Below are 27937 nucleotides of genomic sequence, written 5' to 3' on the forward strand. Positions count from 1 at the left end.
ATATCGCACTGCCTTGTTTGAACAACCAATCATGGACAACAAAAGTTTCCATTTTCGATCAATTTTTTCTTTTGTGCAAAGATGTTTAATCTATATATTATATATATATATATATATATAATTACATGTCCTGACTGACTGACTGATTCATCATCGCCCAAAGCCTAAAGAGGTGGAATTTGATACATCTGAAAATGCACACTAAGAAGAGATTTTTCGAAATTCCCCTTTGCGGGGAAAAGGGAGAGAATTAAGCCTTAAACTGAGAAACGGCTTCTACTATACTATTTTAGATGCGATTTTTTGTTTTTGATAGTAATAACTTAATTTACAAACGTAAAATATTTACCAAATCATCCAAGTCGTTTGCCCGAGCAACGCCGGGCTCATTTGCTAGTCTTTACATAAACACTTAGTCTTTTAATAAGTGTATTATACTGAAAGCGTAAACTATTGGAAAGTTAAACTTTTAAGATGAAGTCATGTACTGTAGTCGAAACAATAGGATAAAAATCATTGCAAATATATTCTGTTGCAAGAAAAAAATCGACGCACTTTAAAGCTGGCGTTCAATAGTAATCAAATTCCTCACGTAGAATGGTAGCAAAAAAAAAATAATTATTACATCATAACACAAAGCTATATCATTGAAAAATAATTTCATCACAAATGTTACAAATCAGCATATTTGCCAACCTTCCGTTTTTCGAACTGAATCCGCCTTTGGAAGCAGTTGTCAGCTCGTGTCAACCTGAGAAAGAAATTATCCGTCTTTTTGAGATAACATAATGCCTTTAACACATTGATATCACAAATATGGATTTGTCCAATATTAAAATATTCAAGGATGCTTGTAGGCCGGTTGTTAAAAATAGTCCACTCTCTGACATTAACATTTTTTTTAGGTTCAACTTTTCCAGATATAAGAGAATACTCGTACTCATATGAGAAATTCAATGCAAGTTTTAAATTTCTGATTAAATTATGAAAACTTAATTTTTTATAAACAAATATCGTATACGAAATTTTGACTCAAACTGCAGTAGATGTATGAGATTTTCCGATCTTTGGTACGAAAAAGCCAATTTGAAAACTCTTGTAAATCCAAGTCACATATCAAAATCAAATTCTCTGGGGTCATCTAGAACAACGGTCGGCAACCGGTAGTCCGTGGAGAAATTTGAACATTGATCAACCGAAGGTTACGCGAAGTATTACGAAAGAAATGCAAAATGCTTAGTTGTTTTTTTCACTCATTGAGGTATTTTATTCGAATCTAAAACCAAAAACGAAGTGACTGTTATCAATAAATAATGAACAATAAACAATATTGTGAGTGCGATTGTCGTCCTTTGTGTAAAAGCGCGAAGATTCCATAAACTTATTTCAAACAAGCATCAATGAACTTTAGACTTGAATTTGTTATAATTAATTAAATATGTGAGTTTCATATTAATATAGTAAAATTGAACTTTTATGATCATTATTCTACAGATTTTGTATCGTTTAAAAAAATTCACGATAATGGTCCGCGGGTTTCAAAATTGTGACTTTGGTGGTCCGTGAGGTGAGAAAGGTTGCCGACCGCTGATCTAGAATATAGGCCAAACTCCGTTTCAGAATCAAATTGCGCATATATTGTAGGTAAACGGACTAGACTACTAATATTTTGTATATTTATGTACTGTAAGGTCTCTTTTTATGCGGATTATTTTTATGCGATTTTGAAGTTGTGCGGTTTGTATTTCATGCAAAAATTTCTTGGACAAACATACATATAGGCTTGTTTAGGAAGCCCGTGTATAGACAGTCTCCAAAAATCGTGGGACGCTCAAAGCTCACTCCATTTGTTCAACTGACATATAACGTTTATGGATGTAAAGGACAGCTAGATCTACCTTAATCGCTTTACTTCCTAGCAATTTTTGATGTAAATGTAATTAAACATAAAAAAATACTTAAAACTGAAAAAAAAACCAAAGAAATGCGTTAATTTTGAAGAAAAAGCTTCAAAGTTTAACTTCCTTTGTCTCGCCCTTCTGTGAAATTTAACACCAATGAGTCATTATTTACACATCTGGATGACCTTGAACACAGCTGGAGTTGGATTTCCCGGGGCATTCTCATAGACGTCGCGGGAGGACAAGGGTTTAAAGTAGGGTGAACAATAGCTGGCCGTATACTGTACTTGAGTGCAAAGCGTAGTAAACATACGTGAAGAACTAAGTAAAGTTGTGAGCAGATATCAGGCCGCTGACTTTCAATTAGAATCACGTATAGTATTCAATTAACAGTCTAATACATTTTTAGATTATCATGTTTCGTCCCACCACGGCTTATAAAGGGCTCGTCAAGCGCAGCGCCCGAGGACTTAGCTACCCGATATATAAGCTCAGAAACAGCGGCACCCATGGGCGTAGCCAGGAAGGGGCATGGGTGGGCACGCCTGCCCCCCCAGTTAATCTAGTGCCCTCCCCAGAAAATTACAGCCGAAAAGTGTTGAGCCGATTTGCAAAAAGTAATAAAAAGATGAAGCTAATTTAATTGGGTGTAGTGTACCCACTGAAACTGTAGATCAAGCGTAGCCAACATTAACTTCAAATAACAGCTGGAATGGATCCGTGATAACTCCTTATATCTTTATAATTTGAAGTTATATAAAGGTTGAGAAATTCTGATCCCTAAAAAAAAAGAAAAAAAATGAATGTTCTCTGCGACCAATGTGAAAAGTGCATCTGTAATCTCTGTATACAATTTAGTCTCTCTGCAGGGTGACGCCACAATAAGATCTCGCATCACCTGAAAATCTTGCTAGGGCCACCTCTAGTTTGGGCAGTAAAAAAAGTTTTCTTTCCAATTCGTCCCGGGGGAAAAACTGTTGGCCATCCCTGGTCTAGATCTAGATTAAAGACGGTGAACTATATTAAACAATGGTAAAAAAAATAATTGATTGGTTAATTTTTGTTTAAGGCATTGCTAGAGTTTGATATTAATGTTACGAGAACGTATGATTAAAGGAAGTTTCATATTTTGTGTGTTAAGTTATTGTCGATTCATATGGAAATTTCATTTTAATGAACAATAATTTGAAATAATTCAATTTTGTGTCAGGTTGGCCTCTACTAGGCTCCCCATAACAAAACTCCCTGGCTATGCCAATGGCGGCACCCTACTCTTTTTGGTTCTGTTCTGTACAGTACATACTGTATAATACAGGGGTGGCCAACCTGCGGCTCGCGAGCCACATGCGGCTCTTTGAAGGATTATTTGTGGCTCTTGATAAATGTACCCGAGTTCCCTTTTCATTTTTGTGTTATTATATTTTAAAAAACTATTATCGTTCCGTATGTGTTTCAAAATGTCTTTTAAATTACTAACAACAAATATGAAAGACTAAGTGCAACGTTGTAACAAATTTCATTTCCGTCCAAGTTAAGAATGATATGACTCATCGAAAACTGCGCGAACGAACATAAACAGTGGCGTAATCGTCCGTTATCGACCGACTCCAGACCAATTTTGAATTTGTAAACTGTCATTGCAATGGACAGTTGACATTGTGCTCTGGAGGAAACAATTTGTATCACTCTTGCTACGGATATAATTTGTAATCTGGAATTTTTTTGCATACCTTTTTAATACGTATTTAATTGCGGCTCGCGAAAAATTTCAAATTTTGAAAAATGGCTCGGACTATCAAGGAGCTTGGCCATCCCGGGTATAATATATAACGAATAAATGTTTAATATATTAAATACTTGTATCTATTTCCTTCCTCAGACACAAATCAGTAAGATACGCGGAAATCTTACATAGATCATTACTTTTAGACTAATTCTTTTAAGCATTCTTTTTAACTTTAAAGTTTTAATTCAAATATGTCAGATATTTTTAGTTTCTACTCTATTTTGTCTTGTATCTTATCTAGAATATTGTGACAAGTAATTAACTCCCTGCAATTCATTAAGAAAATCCAAAAAAAACATTCTCAATCTGTTTCCAAGCATCGCAGACTTTAAGATTTAACAGATTTAACAGCAGGGAGGATTTTAAAAAACCAATGGAAATGCTGTCTGCTTCTGTTGATTCCAGAGAAATATTTATCTTGACATGGGATAATATTCACATTCCTCGAAGTCCATGCTCGATATCTGTAAAATTCACGAAAAAATTAATCAATCACAATCCTAATTCGCTTCGTTTCTCACATAGAAATGCTTTAAGTGAAATTTCTAACAGTCTATTGACTATATTAAAATTTTTAAATATAGAAAAATATTACAAAAAAATAAGTAGATTAACGTTATATTTAATATTATATTTAAATTGCCCCGCTGAAAAAAGCGTCAATTATAAAAAAAAAACATTAAAATTTTCTTAAAACAAGCTGAAAACAATGAAACATATGTTAAAACAAGAAGTTTCAGCTGATCTTCCCTTTAACAACTTTAAAATATACACATAGAGTATAACAATTTTATAACATGTAATTTAGATCGCCATTCTAATGTCAATAAAAACTATTAATTTTTGAGCTAAATATACATTACTTTGTGTAATATATTATAATAATATAACGTACATTATATAAAAACAATTAATCTTTAGTAAAATCCGAAGCTGTTTTTTTTTTTTTTTTTAAGTTACGGCTGGTAATGGTCACGTGCGAAGATGCTCGGATATTTGGGTGCTGGGTGTATATGGGTGTTTTTTTGATCTGAGTTAGAGAATATAATGGAGTTTAGGCCGAGGCTACTGCACAGTTGAAAAATGTAAATAATTTCGATGTTTCAAAATAGGTAAAATTATATTAAAAGTATTATAACAACCATTATCTTCACGTATCTCAGTGAGTATAAATTATCTTTTTAAAAAATAAAAAATAAATAAAATTAACTGTAACTATAGTTAGATGAATGTTTTGTTAAGCCTAAAATGACATAAGTGTTGCTTTGATTACTTAATTAAATGTCTTTTCCCTGTTTAAAAATGTGATTGCTTCTTCTCTCTTAAATTTGTAAATTTCATGAGAAATTGATTATTTTTCTCCTACTTCATTGAAACGTGATCTCCAACTAACTCCATTTTATATTAAGAGAAATTATCCGAACTTAATCAATATATAAATGATGATGATTATTATAAGATTTAACCTATTTTCTACCAGCAGTTGTATTAACGTCATAATAATTAAACAGTGTATTAATTGAGTTCGAGTAAAATAAGGTGAAATTCTTTGCAACAAATAATAAAATAAAAAATAAAATATAGATTTATTTCATGTTTTATTAATTGAATTCCTATGAAAAAGTTAATAATGCTAATGCTCTAATCGGAAATGAAATTATGTAACGAATATTATTGAAAATATGACATTCTATCTTTTATTATTACATTCAAATTTTTTACAATGATACTATTTTAATAACAGTTATCTTTTAATGAGTTTGGAGATTTTAATATTCTACGTATTATAAGAACTATGAATTTATTTGTCTCATGTCATTCAAAAATTCGGTAGTAAAGTTGCTATCAAATAGGCAAATGATAAAAAGTTTTGCAATAGGAGTTGAATATAATAAAGTGTAGTATAATTTTTTATCTGTGACGTATTTCAAATAAATAACAATCTGTTTACCTAAGTAAAAAGCTTGATTAAGACAAATTTAGAAAATAAATATTTGATCTTTTTTTAATAAAATCAAATTTGTAAGATTATTTTTATGTAAAGAAAGCATAAATAAAACAATGATGAATATAAATTGTTTATACATTGATAAAAATGGTTTTAAGTGAAGTAGTTTGTTTACGTTACCTTTGTTTCCTTATTTTAAAGAGAGTACAGTTGCAATTCACATAATTCTTTAAACTTTTACCATTAATATTATTAAAAATTCAAAAAATATGAAAAAATGTTTATAATTATATGATAAAATATTTTTATCCTTTAAAACTTAAATAATTTATTGTAAAATACTTGATAATTATTATTATAAATCAAAAATTTATTAAATAATTAAATTTAGTTGTTATCAAAAATGATAAGTTTAATATTATAATTGTAATTTATAAGGAGATAGAATGGATCAATGTATAACCAAAATGGAAGATTGGCAACTTGTAAGGAAAGATGGAGAAATTTATCATTTACCATTTGGAATGAGCTTTATAGGTCGAGAAGAATGTGATATCACACTGCAGGTATTTAAGCATTTATGTTTCTTTTATAATATTGGGGCTAATATTTTATACTCATAGGAGACAATATATTTCTAGACAAAAAGTTGATAACTATCATTATTATCAAGAATTAATATTATTTTTTGGCAAATCATTTTTTTACATAATATTTTAAGATGTAATAAAACTTGTGTGGTAAAATTCATTAAATACGAGAATTTTATATTTTGGTTTTAGATTAACTGATGTTTTGAATTGAATTACTGTACATAAAATTATAAAATTTGAATTGTTTCGAATTAGATGTATTCAAGAAATAAGAGATTGATGATATAATCATTTAAATCTGGAAATAAAGATCAAAATCAAATACAGGTAACCCCCATATAACACGGGAGTTACGTTCCAAAAAATTATCGTGTTATGTGAATCCGTGTTATATGAAATAAAGAACTAGTGCAGAAAGGGGGGGGTTAGGTTCCAAAAATTAAAAAACATGCTGTTAAATCCTTATTTAAATCGCATTTATTATTCATTTTTTTCATAGGTAAAATACTTACTTATTTATTATTTAAGTAAATATTTTACCATAGGATTATTCATCCTATATGATGATTTCAGCATGAGCATCATCAACTGGTAACAGTTTTTGGGTGCGTTCGTTAATAGCGGTCACTCTGAAATGGGAGTGTGCTGTTGTTTGAAGGCATTTAGGAACGACAGTGAAAGAAAGATGGCGGCGCCCGCACTTTCGATAGTATCATGATGGAGGAATCTATAATTCTAAAATGAGGAATCTATAATTCCTTTTAGAGGCAAAAGAAATGTCCCAAATGTAAAATTTAACCATTAAATTGATTATTTGTTGAAAGATCATTCAAAATAGCCACGAAAACAATTAGAATGCTTGCACGGAGTTACATGGAGGTATAAAAAAATGCACCCTTTATTACATTTCATGTTGTACGAGGGTTTTACCCAATTCCCGAACCATGTTAGAGTGAACCCGTGCTATACGAGGATGGTTCCAATTCTCGAACCATGTTAGGGTGAATCCGTGCTGTGTTATATGGGGGTTACCTGTACTTATAATTATTTCATTATCTCTCAGCATACTCAACTCAGTGTGATCCATTAATCACACATTGAGGTTTTCCTAAACAATCACTCATCTGTAGCTGACACTTCAGATAAGTCATTGTTTATTGCTGATATGTATGTTGATTTATTAAATGCCGTCTGTGTTATATTGTTTTATTATTAATCCCACCATATAAAATGCCAAATATTCTTATTTCATTTTATCTAGATGCTATAACATCAAATACTCTGAAATATACATACATTGTATATTGTTAGGGCTGCCCATAAGAATTATTCTAACATATTTTTGATCTTATATAGTAGGACTTACATTATATATCCTAAATATTGGCCCCTACATGAATCTTTCTTTCTCTGTGAAGTTCCATCAATATTACAAAACAATTTATACAGATTTGTTTTTTTTTGTTGTTTTATTTTTAGCTCATAAAAATTGTTTTCTATTATCTGATAGTCCCAAAAAACCTCAAACATTTTCAAATATTCTTCTTGAAGGAAAAATATATACAGTCGACCCCCCCCTATAACGTACGTTCCTATAATGACAATTCCTATAACGTAGCGAAAAAATTGTAGAAACTTTCGTATAACGTACCTCCTATAATGTCATTTCGTGAGAAGATTGATAGAGTCTAGACCAATAGTGGATGAGTAGCCGAACTACTTACCTCCGACCCTGCGCCACGCTACGGAGCGGCTAAATTGAGTTTGCTATCGTCTGTTTAGTATTATATATAAATTATATATAAATTAGGTACTGTACATATAATTATATATTAATTATATATAAATTAGGTACTGTATATATAATTATATATTAACTTAATTTATTGTAACTTTATTATAATTATATATATGCTTTCTGCCGCCTGGCAACACGCTACGGAGATTTTAGGCTAGTAAGTTGAGTTTATTATCGTCTGCACAGTATGTAAATTAGGTACCGTAAGTCTAATACAGCACTAATTTTATACATTTCTTGTGAAAGAAACACTTCTTATTCAACGGCCATAAAAATTATTTATATTAATGATGTCTCCAAAGGTCAAGTTATCTTTCTGCGATAAATTATTTATCAGATATCGCGGCCGCCGTTTCGTGTGCTGTTCCGCGACGAAGACAAGCTTTGAACAACGGGCGTAGTCGAACGGTACACACTCGGTAAGTAATCCTATAATTTTTTGTTTATAGCATAGTTTATACGGATTACTCCCAAAAAATTATACGTGTTTTGGAAATGTTGAGTCGAATTAGTCTAGAATCGGTTAATTTTATAGAAGAAAACCTTTCGAACAGCCTTAGTCCGTAAAGTTCCCACCTATCGGGCTGCGATTGGCTCATGTATTTAATCGTTCCTACAACGTGATTTTCAGTTAACGTGGAACGTATCTAAGCGTTATAGGGGGGTCTACTGTATAGTCAAAAACTATTTTGCCTTAAAATTCAACTTTTAACATTTAGAATAAACTTTTATTTTTACTGTTATATACAGTATGTATGCAGAATCATTATGATGAATAAGCTAAATGAATCATTTGGATAAATGAATATTAATCCATTATAACCCAGCTTCTATTTTCAATTAAATACAAACAAAACCTTAACACTACTGGGATAGTTAAAACACTTTACAAAATGTTTTTCAGGTAACTAGTGTTATTTAAATGAATAATATTTGAATACTGTGTCATTGACATTAAGGTTTTAGTTTTTAAAATTTTGCTAGTCAAATTGTTTTTCTCCTAATTAGAAGATTTGAAAATAACAGAAAATTTGTTAATATTTAGAAATACCAAGTGAAGAAAATTTTAAGAGACTGTGTCAATTTAAGAAACTGTTTTTATGATTCTGCTAAAAACACATATTTTTATATTTAATTAGTTGATGGTCAAAACAATAAAAGGCTGAAGCATTTTGTATTTAACATAAAAGGTGTAACGTTGAACATAAAAGGTATTTGGAAAGTAAATTTTGATTATATATACAATCTATGAAGATGGATTGTATTAAGAATTTTCAGCATATTGATGTCTCAGGTAGGAAATGCCTATATTAGCAGAATTTTTGCATTTATCTGACATTTGTAATTGTGTCAGATGATGAGCAAGATCAAAATCCCTTCTTGTTGTGAGATAGTTTGTGTTTTCTGATTGTATTCCTTAACCATAAAGCAACAGTAAATGCAGATGGAAATTGAGACATTGAAAAAATTATGATGGATTCAAAACAAATGAAAAGTCCTAAAGAGCTCTTGTGTTGTGTTACTACTACATAACAATGCAGGACTACACATTGCTCAAATGAGTCTACTGATGAACAATTCTGGTGGGATATATTTCATTACTCACCTCCTATAGCTTGATCTTACATCACCTAATTTCATCCTGTTTTTGCAGTTGAGGACATTTTTAGCAGGTTAATTTGACAGTAAATGATTGAAACAAGCAAGGAAGGTAAAAAATGAAACTGTGCACAAAATTAGTTAATAATTTAGCAATAGACTTCTTCAATGAGGTGATTAAAAAAATTTGTTCTATGATATGGAAAATTCTTTAATCTTGGAGATGTTATGTTCAAAATAAAAATAATTTACCTGTATAAATTTTTGACACTAAAGTAAACATCTGAAATGTTTTGTCTTTTGTGGTCAATCACCTTACTTTCTGAATACCTCTCATATTTCTTTTATTGATTGTGGATTAGTATTGGGGGAAAAAATATATACATATGTATTTATTTGGTATAATATACTGCATAACTGAATTTGTTGTGATTTTATAGCAAATGTTTGCAAGATGATGATGATTGAAATATTTTATTTATATTTGGATGTGATGGAATTTAATTTTATGCATTACTACAGAAATGAAAAAGGCTCAAAAATATTTTATTATTTGCTTCCCATATGATTTAATAGCAAAGAAAACATTTTATTTTAAATTTATAGTTTTCATTGGAGTAATTTTAATAATATATGCTGCTAATTTTATATTATGAACAATTACACTGAAAACAAAATAACTTACTTTTAATCCATAATATATTTGCAAATATTTTATGCATTAAAAATAAGTTATGAAAAAAAAAGGAAATATTAATTATATAGAGGAAATCATTTTATATTTAAGTTTAAATTTTTATATTTATTTTGATATAAATGTTTACATACTCATCAGGTACTGTTCTTTACAATTATTATAGTATAGTCCATAATAAAATTATAGATATAGTATATTTTTTTTCTTATAACTTTCTGAAATTAGGATGTATTTATATCATTTGACTTAGAGAGACTTGTAGATAAAATACATTATAAAGAATAATTACTTGTATATTTGTATGAAAAATAGCTTTCAAATCAGACAAATTTAATAAAATTGTGATACAATAAACTGTGAGGCCGGGACCACACACCCCCAGACAGAAACCGGCTGTCGAGCTAAAGTTAATATATCAGTGACTTATTACGTAAATAGGACCGGTGAAACCAAGGAACGGGGTGCGTGACGATTTAATTGGCGCATTCCAGATCTAATTGATAGATCCGCGATCGTCAATCGTGAGAACGAGTGAGGAATCGTCTGTCGGGGAAACTTTGGACAGTCACCTTACAGAGAATTCAAAGCGGGACCTGCTGACACTCCTGTGGAGGTAGCGGCGGCTGGGACAGCTGCCTCCTCTCTGGGACAGAAAAACAGACATTAGATAAAATTTACAGGTCTGTCATCTGGGAAGGGGGCTTGACCCGACTCTGAAGGGGAACAGCCCGGACGGAGATATTCGGCGACCCTGTGGCCCAAATCGCGTCCCTGGCAATAGACCAGGGACCAATAGAATCACAGGGGACCAGCATTCGGACCAACCAAAACCTCGGAATTTCAGGAAGAAAAAAGATTATAAAAACCCGAGATCCCAAGGACACGGGGGAAGCTGTGAGGTGGTGATCGAGAGCGTCAATCCTAGTGCACGGTCTGTGGATATTCTGATGACAAAGGAGAAATCCAAAAGCTTTCAACGAAGGACAGACTTGGAAGATGAAAGACCCCAAACGCAGGAAAAATCAGGGACCCAACATCCCAACAACTCTTTCTTCCCTCCCAGACTTCCCACATCTGATTTGCAGGAGAACTTCACTGGAAACCAGGACAAACACTCGCTGGTGGGAGTGTACTTCCAGGATCATTGGAGGCTGTAGAGCGGTTATAGTTCACCCTTAATTCACCCTTTTGGCCTGATTTGTAAGCATGATGTCTTTGTTCATATAAATGCGTAGAATTTCGTAACTTCGATCTCTGTGTGAGTCTCTTTGCGTCCTGCAAACCACTACCCCCATACGGAAAAAGGCTTTCTCACGTTATCCTGACAACATTCATGGGAAAAGCGAGCGTGTTCACCTTTAACTGAAAGGTCAACACCTCCTCACCTTGCAGACTCACAAGTGGTGCCCACAGTAGTGTCAACAACTCCTCAAACCCCACAAAACATACTTTTAGGAACTTAGATATAAACAATCATTCATCATACTGGTGTGAGAATTAAGAACATAACTACGAAATTACCAACATACCAGCATAAATTCATTTCAAAAACGAACGTTTTCTACCATCTTCAACAGTCATCATCAGGTTTGAATCCAAGATTTCAAAAAATCAAACATTGCAGTTATGTGCATGTCCGATGCAGGGCCTTAATAAAATTATTCGTGTAATCTTGGATTCGAACCTGATGATGACCGTTGAAGACGGTAGAAAACGTTCGTTTTTTAAATGAATTTATGCTGGTATGTTGGTAATTTCATAGTTATGTACTTAGATATAAAGCCAGTTTTTCACAAAATCAATAATTTATTGGCCCATCTTTTGCTTGGATGAGCTGAAACACACTATTGAAACATAGAAAGTCTTGTGAATTCTATATTGTCAAGTATGACAGAATTCACAAGACTTTCTAAGATATTCTGTGTTAAAGATGCCATTCTGTCAAAATAGTTACTAACAGTTTTCCAGTTATATTGTTTTATATATAATTTTTGGATAAGGAAATTCTGAGCATTTTCTGTTGAATTTAAGCCAGAATTTCTTGCAGGTTATGGATACAGAAATATCATCAATTTATTCTTGTTAAAACAATATTGACTTGAGTTTGATATGTAAACGGATTCATTGGCCTGCTGGAATTTTCAAACATCTCTGATGAAATCAAACATGAGTCTTACATTTTTGCATTATATTTCTCTATTGTTTATTTATTTTTGTAGTTTTATTTGGTATTAATGTTTTTTCATGCATATTAATCTGTGGGTTATCTGTATTGAAAAAAATTTGAAATGGAGCAGATTATATACTGATTTTAAATTGCAATTAACCCTAAAGAGGGCTATAGCTAAATTTAACTTTTTGACATAATGTAAGAAGAGCTGTGTGGTTTCCATTTTGATCTTTCACATACATCTGCTAATGGGACTCTGATTTCAAAAGTTAGAAGATTATGCTTAAATAAAGCAATTTGAATCACATGGAGGAAGATGTACCGGAATCTCACTGGCTGATTGAACTTGAAAACCATTTATTTGAGCAGGACCAAAACCTGCTTAACATCACAAATGAGAAAGTAATTAACTTACATGAAAGGCTTGCACGTACATTCCGTATTAAATACTGAAAGAAGTTCCAATGAATACTGAGGTTCCAAAAACCAAAAAATTAAAAGCACTTATGGACCTAGATAATTGCCTGGGATGAAATCACCCCCCAAGTTTCTTTTGGGTTTTTAAAAAAAAGAGTCTTTGTATGCACTGCACCTCTAGATTCAACTTAGAACAGACTATGCCTAACATTGGGAAATTTGTAAAAGAGCTGCCAGATAGTCAGAAAGAGTATTATAGATGGAAGACACATTTCAGAATGAAGAATAGTAAAAAAAGTGTGTGCAATGAGGAATATAGAGAAGCATAATGAAAAGCAAGGGAAAATGAAATTTTCATCTTGAGGGTAGACAAGAACAAGCCCATTGCTTTAATGAAAAAGGAAACATACAAGAGTATCCTGCAACAGTATATCAATGAAACAGAGTGTGAAAGAATAGAAGAGAGTTACGTCAACAGCCTACATGTGCTAACTGAATAGCAGTGAGATATGAATGCCACTTGGACAATTTATAGACAGACAGACACAAGATAGACACAAGATTGCTCTTGTGTCTAGTTATCTATCTCAGTGTTCCGCAACCTTTTTCTTTTTGCGGCACACCTATGACTCAATACGGCACACCAAAATGTTATTTTTCTCAAAAACATATGATATGATACTATTAATAGAATTACATAATGCCACGAATGTATTATTATTATTATGTTGGGTTTTGTGAGTTATACTCGGTTCACACCGGTGGCTGTGTACTATGACAGACCAGAGTCAAGGCATAGCAACCAAAACAAAACTAAAATTAAATAAGTGTGTCAGTGTCTGTATTCAAGAATTTCTTAACAATGTGGCATGTATTCAATATAGTGGCCTTCTGTAGTGTGATGTATGTATTTCTATTCAATTGTAATGTTCCCAGGCTTTTGTGTAGTGTGTGTGGTATCACACCTGTACAGGAGAGAACAACAGGTACAATAAGCACCCTATCCATCCTCCACAGATGCCTTATTTCCTGGGCGAGTTCTGTGTACTTGCTAATTTTTTCAGTGCATGTGTTTTGTACATTGTGAGTGTTTGGAATGGCTATGTCTATAATGTATGTGATTTTATTGTGTTTGTCAATGAGTGTGATGTCTGGTCTGTTGTGGTAAATTGTTTTATCTGTGATTATGGCTCTGTCGTAGTACATTTTGTGCATGTTGTTTTCCAATACTGTCTGTTTATTATTATTATTATTATTATTAAACAGATCAACACCTGTGAGCAAATTTATTTTACATTTAATTTCTTAGAATACATAAAAATGCATGGCTTGTAATAAAGAATAAACAAACATTGTCTTATTTCATCATTGCTGTGGCAGAGAATGAAATACAAGCATAAAAAACACAGCAACTGTGATAAAAATATATAAATAAAACTTGAAATTAATAGAATATGTAAAAGTTTACGTCACACCTTCACCTTTGTGATGGCACACCGGTTGCAGAACACTGATCTATCTATCTATCTAGTACAGAACAAACAAATGGAACCCAATCATCTACACAATACTAAGAAATGGGAAAGACCCTCTAAACACCCAGAGAGCCCAGAGATATATATGATATCTCTTAGGGATATCATATATATCACAGAATTGGAAGAGACCTAGTATACATTGGCTTTACCACTAGGTCTATGAAACAGTGAATGGTGATCACCAATACAACAGAGTTAATGGAAAACTTTCCACTGCTCTGGCCACATATACTTTGGATAACAATATCGAGAACATCAGGTGATGCTGATACATACAGCTTGGCACAGTGAAGGTATCTGAGATATAGAAGCCATGGAAATTTTTGAAGCCAATAACAGGGGATATACATTAATTATGAGGAAGAAAACAAATCTCAAGCACAGTAAGCAATGTATGATCTATCACTATTAATAAGATGCAATCCAATCAACGTAATGATATATGTTCATGTAAGTTCAAAGTAATTAATTACATCATAGGTCTGTTGGCAACATAGCAATTTAAATTTGAATTTAACCCAAATCTCCAATAATGTTCTGAAAACACTTGAAGAAAAGCTAGAAACAAATATACTAATCACACTAAACCTTACACACTTTTCCCACACTAGTTAATCAAAACAAATGTTTTTGACCCTGTTCAGAGATCTGCCTCAGGTTAAAAATGTATTAAAATACAATTAAAGAAAAGAACTGAATTCTAATGGTAGAACTATAACTGCTATTTTTAAATTCAAAAAACAAACAATTTATGCATTTTAAAAGTTCTACAAACAAATAATTTACATATTTTTAAAAACATTAAAATAAATAAAAAATAAAATAATTACACATTATGAGGCAGACTTCTGAATGGGGTTGAAAATGTTTTGTTTTGATTAAACTAGTGCTGGAAAAGTGTGTAAGGTGTAGTATGATTGGTACATATTCCACTCATAGAATGCAGAAATCTGAAGCAGAGCTCAGAAGGAGCCTGAAAATGTTTGTTAACCCTTGAAATTTGTCACTGGACACTGGTGAGGTTTGCAGAGATGTGTTATCTAGTAATTTTTTGTGGCACCATCACAGGTTATATGCATTAAAATACACTATTTGTCTCTATAGTTCCACAATTTTCTAGATAAATAAATTAAGGATTTTCCAATTATATAACAATACATAACAATTGATATATAAATGCAGACAATTGAAGCAATACCTTAGATTATTTTTTGAATGTGTGATGTCAAAAGAATATTTGATCTCATAAAACTTTTTATTGTACTAAACATTTTACTTTTTCTATGGTACAGTATATATTTTTTTGATGAATTTTCATATGCTGTAAGCTCCATATTTATACATTTTTCATTTTTGCAGTTTGAGATTTTCAATCATTTTTTTTATATTCATGAAGCTAAAATTCACTTATTTATGGAATGATTCTATCTGTAATTTCATTAATTTTGTTAAAGACAATTAAATATTTTTAATGTTTTTATTCTTAGTGTACTCTACTGCAATGAATGTTGCTGGTTAGACCATGTTATTGAATATAATTATTTCTGATGCTATTTTAGCATATTTGCTTATGCTGATGGTAAAAATTGTGTTTATTATTATGCATTATGAATGTCAGTGTTTTGTTTTACTTACAGATTTTAGTTTTTCTTTTATTCTTACAAATCAACAATATCATGTAAACAAAAAGACCCTAAAGGCAAAAATATCAGACCAGAGAAAGTGATTTCTCACAAAGATAGTCTATCAGATGAAAAGTTATGAATGAAGAACAAATTGTTCTAAAAAGTTAGAAAATTATGAATTTGAATTGGCTTGAAGTAAAAAATAATAACTTAAAAATCAATGTTTTATTACCAGTTTTTTCTTTTTACAGGAGTCTAAATAAAAGCATATACATATATTTTATCTGTTCAGTTAAGCATTTTTGGACTCATTTGGACCATCATTTATACCAAAAAGTTAATTTTTATATGTTTTATAGTTAGTTAATATTGACAACAATTTTTGGATTTGTTTTGTTTTGGAAAGTTTTGTAAAATGGAGGGAGGATATTTTTTTAAAATTTTAAATGGAGTTTATATCCTCCATTTTGAATTTTAAAAATATCTTTTTTCCATATTCAGCAGTTATTGTTGCTTATATTTACATTTTAAATGAATCTATCAGAACATAAGTTAAGAAAAAAGAGAATGGAAATAAAAATGTAATGGCAGAATTCTGTGTGTGAAATGTTTTTATTTTCTAATGAGAGGGCCAAATTTCAGGAAGAATTGTGGGAATGATATCTCTGAGGAATGATATCCCTTGGAGAAATTAAAGGGGAAGACTCTTACTTGCTGGTTTACACCATTATGTTTTTAATTACAGCATAACTTGAAAATCAGTTATTCTTAATGATGCTCTATGAAAATGCTAAATTGAAAAATTACATCACTATCAATAAGAGTTCATGATATTTCTGGATCAAGGTGAGACTTGACTCCCACATTAAACTCAAATATGATGTCATACCAATGTTTTTGATAGAAAAAATTTTTAAAAGAAACCTATAGATGTTGCTAAAGTTATAATTCCAAACTAAAATCTATTGTTATTTTTAATATAATATTTGCTTATAGTCATGTAATATTTGAAGCAGCAAATAATTGAATTAATTTGTTTTAACTGAAATTTGTTTGTTTTCAGTCCTGCAGCCATTTGAATTTCAATTTCAGCTCCTGAATTATATTTTTCAATTTTCAAACCTTAATTTTCTTTTCTATATTTGCAATTTGTATAGTTGTATTAGTTTTTGGAGTGTAATAAATATGGATCCAGTGCCAAACATGTAAGCACTCTATCTGAGATATTGCAGTATCCCTCAATTAGGGAAGTAATTGAATAATAAGAATATCAAATAATAATTATATACACAAAAATTAATTTAAATAAACAAGCCTAGTTTATTGACTGAAATATTTTTTTATTTAAAAAAATTAATATCCAAGCATATTATTCACAATGAACTAAACTACAAGTTTGGAGGAAAAAAGTTCACTATCTTGTTTAAGTCAAATGCAAGAAAAGTGCCTTTTCTGATTTAGTACTTTGTTTAATTGACCACATTGTCCCCCAATATCAAAGCTGTTTCTATTACATATTTATTTTTCAATGCCTATTAATGACTGAGTAGATAAAACCATTGAATACTGGTAGTTGGTTATGAGTTTGTGCTTGATGAATGGGCTGATCATGTAGAGTTTGAGTTTTTCTCCCATTTTTAACATGTAAGTAGGAGCAAATTTCCTATAGAAAGTCCTCTTATTAGGCAATGTTCTTTGGCAGATTGCCTTATCGATTAATCCTACAATCATTTTTCAGATATCATGTATTATGTGAACATTCTTTCTGTTAAATCAACAACAAATAATACAACTTCACTACTACTAATCAAGAACAAATAAAATTTTTTTTTTACCTGAAAAAGTATTTTAAAAAACTTAGATATTTAGGCAATTTCAAATATTCATCAAATAAATTCATATTTATGGAAAGTATGAAAGAATAGAACACAATATAAAATTTAAATAATATTATTTAACTATCCATATTTTAGGGGAAAATATAACTTATATATGAATTAGACTGTTTTATATATAAATGATGATAGTGTGTAGATTCTAATTACTCATTAATTAACTTAATTTTACATTTTTTTTTCTATGCGAAGAAAATTTCATCAGATTATATTTTATTTTTAATTAGAATTTATCATAAATAAAATTACAGTAGAGCATTGTTTTTCCGAATCAATTGGGGACTGGGGTTGTTTGGATAACTTATTTTTCGGATAACCGATTACATACGAAAAAATAATTAACCTATCCCGTGTTTAAAATTTTCTCTGTTGTGTGTCGCTTTGCGTTGAATTTTCGTCAATGTTAAGCCTAATGTAAACTTTTTAAAATAATAATCGAAAACATTCAATTCAGCACGACACACAGTCCTCAAAAAACACCACACAAAAGTGCCAGTGCTGCCAGCTAAAACACACACATAAACATGAAAAATATTGGAGTAGCTAAATATTGCAGCGCCACAGCACTAGCGAAAATTTAAATTTGCCGACTGGAATTCTTTCAGATAAATGACGCTCTACTGTAGTTAAATTTTATATGTTAATATTAATTATATAATTTATTTTATAGTTTATTATATATATGTATATTATTAGAAGAGAAAAACTATTACAGTTTTCTGTTTTCTAATGTTAAATCTCCTTCTGAATTCTGGAAAAGTATTAAGACGTTACCCTTTCAAGTAACCAGGACAAAGAATAAGGCTAAAATAAATCATTTGAATTACAAGGGAAAAATGATAAATGATGAGCGCACTTTTAGTGACATTTTTTGCCGAGCACTACAGGTCCTTGAACAGCTTTGCTCCAGTTGTCTTCGGCAATATCAATTTGGAGCAACACAGAACAAATGTTAGTATTTCTAATACTTTTCTTTTTTGGAAAACACAACAGCCTTAGAAGTCTATAACATTATAGAAGGTTTGAAAAACAGCACTTCAGATATCAGTTTCTTAAATATTGAAATTTTAAAACACATATCTGATATCTTAGCTCAACCATTATCGCATCTGATAAATAAATCTTTTGAAAATGGTTACTTTCCGGAAAAACTAAATCAAAACTTACCTTTGCCATTATATAAAAATAAAGGATCAAAAAGTGAAATTGAAAATTATCGTCCCATAATAATAGTGTCAGTGTTGTATAAATAACAACATTCTAAGCCCAAATAGTATAACTACAAAACCTCCGAACGATCGCCTAAATATCAAATTAATTTATTCTAATCATTTATTAGCCATATAATAGCCCGATATTTAGGCGATCGTTCGGCAGTTTAGTAGTGTCAGTGTTGGCTAAAAGTTTCGAGAAGATTTTTTTACAAGATATTTTCAACTTTTATAGACAGATTCCAGGTTATTCACAGAAACCAATATGCTTATAAACGAGGATTTTTGATGGTAGATGCTTTGTTGCATTTGAAACAATCAATAACGCCACAAGTTGACAAATCAAAAATAGCAATATCAGTTTTTGTGGACCTTTCAAAGGCATTTGATAGCTTAAATCATAAACTTTTGTATCAAAAATTGCAAACTGTTGGTCTAAGAGGGACTCCTCTAAGCTGGTTAAAATCATACTTGTCAAACAGAATTTACTTTGTAAAAATTGGACAGATTATCTCTAGCTCTTTCAGGCCAAATAAGGGCATTCCTCAAGGTTCAATCTTGGGTCCACTGCTTTTTAATATATAAATAAATCATTATATATATTAATGATTTATTTAACTATATACCAAAAGAGAATATACTGATGTATGCTGACGATCTAGTAATAACTTATTCTCATACGAACGTTATAATTCTTCAGGAGAATTTAAATCACATTTTAAAAACTTTAAATAGTTATATGGAAAACAATTGATTAGTAATTAACAAAAATAAAACTAAATTCCTCTGCTAAGCAAATAAGAATAAAATAATCAATCCACATCACCTAAAAATTGAAATAATTGATTATAACATAGAAAAAGTAAATGCTATTAAGTTTTTGGGAGTAACTTTTGATGACAATCTACGCTGGAATAAACATATATATGATGTTGCACTTTCCCTGGCAAAGTATACTGGGATAAATAAGAAAATTCAAGCTTTTTTAAGCACATCACTCTTGAAACGGCTGTACCACACTTGCATTGAATCTAAAATAAGATATGGTGTTGCTGTATGGGGAACCGCATCTCTATACGCAGTTAATAAACTTCAGATGGCACAAAATTGTTACATGCGTTCAATTTATAATTTAAACTTTATGGAATCAGTATCTGAACTCTACCGCACCAATAATATTGACTTGATTAGTGAAATTTACAAGAAACAGATTCTATTGGAGGGTTTCAAATATATAAAGGGCAAAAAGGAAAACAGCTTCCTCGGAATTGGTATAGGAGAATGTCGCAGATCAACATGAGATACTCGTATAATTCATGAATATAGTCTCCCAATTGTTAAACTAGAGGTGGGGAGATCTGCACCGATCTTTCAATTAATCTTCTATTGAAATAGTCTGTGCAACGATTTACGTAACATATCAAGTTATGAAATCTTCAAAAAGAATGTAAAAAGAGGAAAAAACTTTAAGCCACAGTGATATTTGTTCTCAATTAATTTTTGGACTTGAGGTAGAATGTAACTTTCTTTCTCAGCTCGCATTTTTTTTTTTTTTTTTTTTTAAGATGCTTGTAAAAGGCCAACCTGGCCACAGAAATAAATAAATAAAATAATTGAACATAATTAAAATTAAGTGTTGTTTATTTTAATTTTATATTAGGAATTGATATTAAACACTTCAGTTATTAACATTTGTTTTGATAACTAGTTCAGTCTGGTTATATTTCTGGGAAAGTAGACTTTTACCTTGTATAGAATCATGACCTCAGAGTTGATAAGTAAGTAGGAGATAGTGAGTCATAACAGGTAGATTGGATAATTAGTATGATTTCAGATATTGTTAGAATTGACTTCATATATAAATTTGCAGACATTGCATATATAAGTAAGTTATATTTATAGAATAATTACTACTATATTTTTATTATAATGTAAAATTAATGATTATTATAGTTTTATTTGTATTCAAATATATTTATATATAATATGTAGGCCTATTATTACTTCATAATTTTATAATGAAAAAATATTAAAAAATTATAAGAAGTATATTCATGAATATATGTTTTGTTCTATATGTATAATATTTTTAATCATTGTTATCTTTTTATAATATAATATTAAAAAAATATAAAATCTAGAATTTTACTAAGGTGGAGGTCGAAAGTACTTGTGGAATTTAATAGTGACATAACACTCGTAAAAAAAAAAGGTTTTTCGTGGATTGTAGAATTTTATTTTATAATAATGGTTAAAATTTAACTGAAAGTTTTTATTTCATAAATGTTAGGAGAATAGCATGTAACAGAAATTGAATTTATTATTTGTACTGTAATTTATTATTAGATATTGCTTTTTTTGCTTTTGTCATAGATTTATGCTTAATTTTGATTAATTATAATTTTCATTACTATGTAAAATGAGACATTTGTTATTTAAAAATAATTGTTGTATATTGAATTTGTTTTTATTAAAAATTATCTTGTGTTTTAATAATTTTAATCATAATAATCTTTTAAGATACTTATGATGATTACATTAAATTTGTTATAAATAATAANACAAATTATATTGAGAAACAGTTTATAAATATCATTTTTGAAGTAATTTATTTTTAATGAAATAATACAAAATTATTCTAAAAACAGAAAATGGACTTATTTTGCAGAAGTCACTAAAATGCATACTTTAGCATTTTTGGAAAATTTTAATTTTGTCTTTAGAAATAAAATTTTTAAAACTTTACATCAGGGGTGGCCAACACGAGGCCCGCGGGCCGTATGCGGCCCACCGGGTGTGATGTTGCGGCCTGTGGAGCTAGGTCAAATGAACGTAAATGTTAACTTTATTGTACATATCACCAAAAGAACATTACGTCATGAGTTTATTCGTATCATGTATTTTTAAATTATAGCTAAGAGAAATTTGAAATATCCTTCATTTTTGGAAAAATTCATAGATTTTTAGCTATTTCAAATATCCCGCTATTTGACACTCAAGGTTACTTAGTTTTTTGTTCGACACTAGGTGTTGACAAAATTTAATATGAGACTTCAACTTCAGCTATATATGTTCTGTGGTTTTCGGGAAGCTTGCAATGCTATCGGGCTCATACTCATAACTACTTTCAGTCCAGCTTAACAAAGTTCCGTGTTATTCTGTAGTTTTGTTTTATTATTGCCAATGCATCTGGAGAGATTTTGCGATCTATGTTAAAATACATATTTAACATATTTATAATTACAGTTCAAAACTACTTTAACCAAGTAGCCTGTCTACCATATCGATTCTATAAGTAAGTAAACCCTGAAACGTTGGAGAAATTCCATCAAGTTGGTTTGGAAGAGTTCTATGAAATGTATTTGGACAAGGATAGATATCCTGCATTTTACAAATATGCTCTGTCGATGGTTTCGCTATTTGGAAACACTTATGCATGTGAACAGCTTTTTAGTCGCATGAAGTACATCAAATCACAAGTGAGATCACAAATTACTGATGTTCATTTGGAAAACTGTTTGCTTGTAGCGACATCAGTGGAGATCAATTTTGATGCACTTAGTTCTGTAAAACAAAGTCAGATGTCTCACTTTTAAATATTTTTAAATTGTCTAATAAATATGTTTGATTCTCGGTTATGTTTTATTTTCTTCAAAAAAATAAATATACCTATTTTTTTGTTTTTTTACATTAAACCAAGCAAGTGTTTGACCACGATCTCACCTACTGGGAAGCGACGATGTGGTTGAAGCTGTAGCACGCTTGTTTGTTTACTTTAATTAACAAAAAAAAAAAAAAAATTAGGTGCGTGGCCCGGCAGGAAATATTATTTCTGAAATTTGGCCTGCCTTCTGAAAAGGTGCTGCTTTACATATTTCTGCTTTACATATTTCTTTCATTTATTTAGTAGAATATTTGAATATTTAGAATTAATTTGTTCTGTTATTTAAATATTTTGTGTAATTTATATATTTTGCAAATACATTTTTTTTATTTGTCTGGAATTGTACATAATATGAAAGATTGAAGATCTAAATTCTTATCTGGCTCAATTTTTCTTTTCACATGTTTCTAAAGATTGTTTGAAGTGGTTTATGATTTGCTTTATAGCAAACATTATTCTTTGCAATAATTTTAATTATAATTTGCAATTAAATTTTTCTTGATTTGTATTTTTATGAAAATAATTTTACAAAAATTTAAATAGATGTTCTTTAATAATAGAATCAGTTTCTATGGCGTCTTTTCTTCAAAACTAACAGAAATAATTATCACTTGCTGTTGAGTAAATAGTAAACAAGAGCTTATACAATGTCTATTCAAGGAAAATATGCATTTGTAGCAGTGATGAGCATTAATTATATTGATTTTTTTTCAAAGTTATATAATTCCTTAACTTGTGTGAGATTGAGTTTTATTTTTCAAAGGAATATTATGCTATAAAAATGAGTTTTGCTTCTGAGGAAATTATTAAGATTTTAAATATTTGCATTTCAAATCTAGCAAACATTTCTATTTTTACAAAAGTTTTTAATTAAATAGAAGACATTTTATGATCTAATTGTATAAACTGAAATTGTAAAAATGCATTTTTTATAAATATTTCCTTTTTTTCTTTTCATTCTCATAGTTTGAAAAGATTCCTAATTCCTAAAGTTTACTTATGATCTGCCTCTATTAAATCAGACTGTTCTGTTACAGCTGTATGTAAAGTTGCTTCTTTTAGTTTTAATTATAAGATTTTTATCGCTATTGCATTTCGGAATCAAAAATAAATTAATTAAAAATTAAAGGTCAAACATAAAGCTAAGCGTAACTGTTTGTGATTGATGAAAATATTCCTGAAGAATATTCTGTTAACATAAATGTTTGAATATTGCTTAAATATTCAACATTATATATTGCTATTTTTGATATCAAATGGGTAATATTACACAGATTATATATAAAACAAAATAAATATCAAATTCAATTAATTTGGAGAAAATTGAGAAATTTTGAAAATAATCAAAAAACTTAAACAAAAATACATTTTTGGTTCTAAAATATTTAAATTTAAGTGTTCTCCTGGCTTTAACTTCAAAAATAAAGTTAATTCCAATTTAGATTTCACTTTTTTTTTTTTTTTTTCAGTTTCAGTTTTGTACTATAATTCAAATTGTTATTTACATAATTTTGTTCCTGTTTTAAGGAAATCTTTAAAAAAAAACAATTTATCAGTCTAACTAGATGATGACAATTTGGAAAACTAATTTTAGAGATGTAAGAAATATGTAAGAACTTCCCAGTTAAATGATTTTTTTTACAAATTTTCAGTTGAACTGTAATATATAATTTGATAGTGTCAAATGATTACAATCTTGAAAATATCACAGGCTAATTTTAGAAAACTATTTTAAAACTTTACCTAATATAAAATTGGTTGGTTATTTAATACATTTTAGTTAAGCCATTTTTATAAATTGTAGAAATCAATTTCAAAGTTTTATTTTGTTATGCTAAAGAGAGATGTATTTTATTCAGTTATAATTTCAGAATTATTTGAAATAGTGGTAACAGAATTATTTTATTTATATAATTATTTCTTTACTTTATATCTTGTATGATATATTTGTTGTCTACATTATTTAATACAATATGCTCTTATTTACAATTTCTGTATTTTGTAATATATATGATTTTTTACAGTCTCACAGTGTAGATAAAAGGCATGCTGTAATATTTTATGATTCATCAGATAAAGAAGTTAGAATTAAAGATCTGAATAGTCTTACTGGTGTAAGTATTTTATTCATTTTCTGTTTATCTAGATATTATTGTAATTATTGCTAAAAAATTTTACACATATGTACAAGATGGCTAAATCTTCCTGAATGAGTTAAATCTAACTTGGGTAATTAATATTTGTTACATAAGTTTAATAAATCTTCCCAACTGAGTTAAACTTATCTATTGATTTAAAAAATCTGTTGATATTTTTTAAAAATTTAGATAACAAAAATTACTGTATTTAGAGACAAAACAGACAGATCTCAATTAATTTTTTAATATTATAATATGACTAAGATTTATACTATGGAAAGTTTTCTTTATTGATTATATGTTATTGTTTTTAGACTCATGTCAACAGTGTTCGCATTCCTGAACAATCATATGTAAAGTTAAAGCATCTGGATTGCATAAGATTTGGATATGATATCCTTTCTAATATTTAAAATTTTGCTTTGTTTTAGGTGTATGTGCATGCATATATGTTTAACATATATTATTAATAAAATTCAAGTATTACAGATACTTATAGCAATAAATTTGTTTTTCATTTAAAATTTTTATGATGAATCAATTATATAACAAAAAATTGATTATATTTTCATTCATAATTATTATTATCCAGTTATTATCTAAAACTATAACTTGTAATATAGAAAATTTCTGCAAAATATGAATTAATATGTAACAGTAACAATGTAGCAATCAGGTTTCATTGTATATAGCCTAATATAAACAGTCAAATCTGAACAATGTATCTGAACACTATAACAATGTATAATATTTATAATATACTAGCAGACCCTGCCACGCGTTGTTGTGGCTCAAAATGTATCTATTATACATGTATAACACTTTCCCCATGGGGAGGAATTTTTCGAAAAATCCCTTTTTAGTGTATACTCTGTTGACATACCCTATTAAAATGCAATCAAAAACGCAAAAAACCGCATCTAAAATAGTATAAATAGAAGCAGTGTTTTTCACGGTGAGTCTTAATCCTATCCATCTCCCCCCAGTGGGGGGAATTTCAACATGTATATTATATAAAGACACGTGCATATTTGAATGCAACATTGTCAAAATTTCAAAGGAATCGGTAGGAACAAACAAACGTTAAATTTTTATTTATATAGATAGATAGAAGATGATCTGCTTTACTTCATCCTCTCAGAAATACAAACTTAGGTCATCATACTCACAAAGTTAGTGCCATCTGTTGGACATAAAAGCCTTAATCCTAGATGATATCTTTTAATTTATACGAATGTTTAATGGAATAATACACAGCCTATGTCCACCTTGAAGTTCCATTCTAAATATTGGTGAAAGAATTTTTGAAATTGGATGAGTAGTTTCGGAGATTACCTCCTACATCCAAACTTACAAACTTTACCTCTTTATAATATTAGTATAGATAAATAAACAAACTTTACTTATTAAACTATTTTAGTTATACTTCACATGAACAGAAAAAGATGGAAAAGAAACCGAGCAATATTCAAGCATCNGAACTTACGCAATAGGTGGGACTGAGTGATAACCACATAAGTCGAATTCGCGTAAGTCGGAGTATAATTTCGCAATTTGTGTAAAATCCAAGTCGGATGTATGTAAGCTAATAAATGTTCTCGTTAATCTTATCTCATCTTTTGATTCGTTCACAATTGCAAGAAATCACCACATAGTCTCTCAAGTCTCTGTAGATATAACAAACACAGAAATAAATAACACAAAATAAATTGTAGCTATGTGTCGATTCTGCATGACACGTTTGAACATGTAAGCTGAACAATAGTGTGGGGGGAGTGAGTAATCAAGAGTTGCATGGCGCTCAAACAAAAGACGAATCGACAAGGTTTGAAAATTGTGTAACTCTGGGTTCGCGTAAGTCGAGGTATTACTGTATATTAATGTGAATGACCGATATCTGGCGAATGTCAGCATTCATACAGTCGTTTTGTGTATGTACGAAATATTTGCTGAATATCATTATTTCTCACTTACACCGCAAATGTTGACATTCAGCATGTACTGATGGTGAATGTTGAATAAAAATATTTTTATTATGTTAAGACAAAAATGCAACTTTTTAATATGTCAAAATAGGAGAAAGCTTGAGTAACAGCACATGTAAATAAACTGTTGAACCTAAAACAAACAGTATGTTCTAAATCATTAAAGAAAATATTACAATAATAAACTTAAACATAAATTATGTGATTAACATTATACAATCTTATTTATTGCAACAACTTAAACTGTTATGGCACTTTGAATTGCACAAGAGTCCCTTGCTTTTACAATTGCATTTATTCGTGGAACGCTTCTTTTTGCAATGACAGCATGTATAGCCTTTCCATCCACTTTTCAAATTAGCTGCAGCTGCTTCTCTCAGTGATATTTCTTGAGAAGAAATCTCATCTATGGAAAGTAAGTTTTCTTTACAAATTATGAACTGATTACGAGTATAAAGCTGCCTGAGGGTACCATTTTTGTTTGCTAATTTATAAAAGTCTGAGTCTTCTATTCCAACAATTGCCAACACATTTCAGGCATCTGTACAGCCACGATCAACATCAGGGACTTGTATTCGTACAGTATCACCAATTTGAACAGAAGGAAATGGCAAAGAATTTGGCGACAGACTGTCACCTCTGTTGACATTGGCTTCTTGGGTGTCGTTTTGACCTCCACCAAAACTTATCTGTGCTTGTCGATATACACCAGTTATTGTTCAAATGTATAATAATATAACCAAATATTCAGTCTTTCACCGACATATTTTGTATGTTTCAACATTCTCTAATTTCGGTCTTTCACAATAACATATACATTAAACATTGTTATAGTGATTTTTTTGTACATTGTGTATCTAAAAGATGATTTGGTTTTACTTTATACAGTATGTGTGACTGAATTTTATTACTCTAAGAACGGTTGTGTTTTCATTATATAAATAAATTTTTTTGGACCATACCTCAGGCTTC

General features: G+C 29.9%; 1 protein-coding gene across 3 annotated transcripts; it reads left to right on the forward strand.

Moving 5' to 3' along the window:
* Positions 1–1348: 1348 nt before the first annotated feature.
* LOC111628671 (centrosomal protein of 170 kDa protein B-like) lies at positions 1349–25815 on the forward strand. Of its 3 annotated transcripts, XM_023372506.1 has the most exons (5): positions 1349–1440; positions 4644–4772; positions 6074–6201; positions 24867–24956; positions 25295–25815. In XM_023372506.1, the coding sequence occupies exons 3-5, from the start codon at positions 6082–6084 to the stop codon at positions 25391–25393; spliced, it is 309 nt and encodes a 102-aa protein (XP_023228274.1). In that variant the 5' UTR covers positions 1349–1440; positions 4644–4772; positions 6074–6081; the 3' UTR covers positions 25394–25815. The 3 variants fall into 3 exon arrangements, with proteins under 3 accessions (XP_023228274.1, XP_023228267.1, XP_023228280.1); XM_023372499.1 differs by lacking the exon at positions 1349–1440 and having other exon boundaries at positions 4644–4849; XM_023372512.1 differs by lacking the exons at positions 1349–1440; positions 4644–4772 and adding an exon at positions 4860–5226.
* The last annotated feature ends 2122 nt before the right edge of the window (positions 25816–27937 follow it).

The sequence above is a fragment of the Centruroides sculpturatus genome, unplaced genomic scaffold (assembly GCF_000671375.1).
Source record: "Centruroides sculpturatus isolate CEXI.00-Female unplaced genomic scaffold, Cexi_2.0 scaffold34, whole genome shotgun sequence".
Classification (NCBI taxonomy): domain Eukaryota; kingdom Metazoa; phylum Arthropoda; class Arachnida; order Scorpiones; family Buthidae; genus Centruroides; species Centruroides sculpturatus.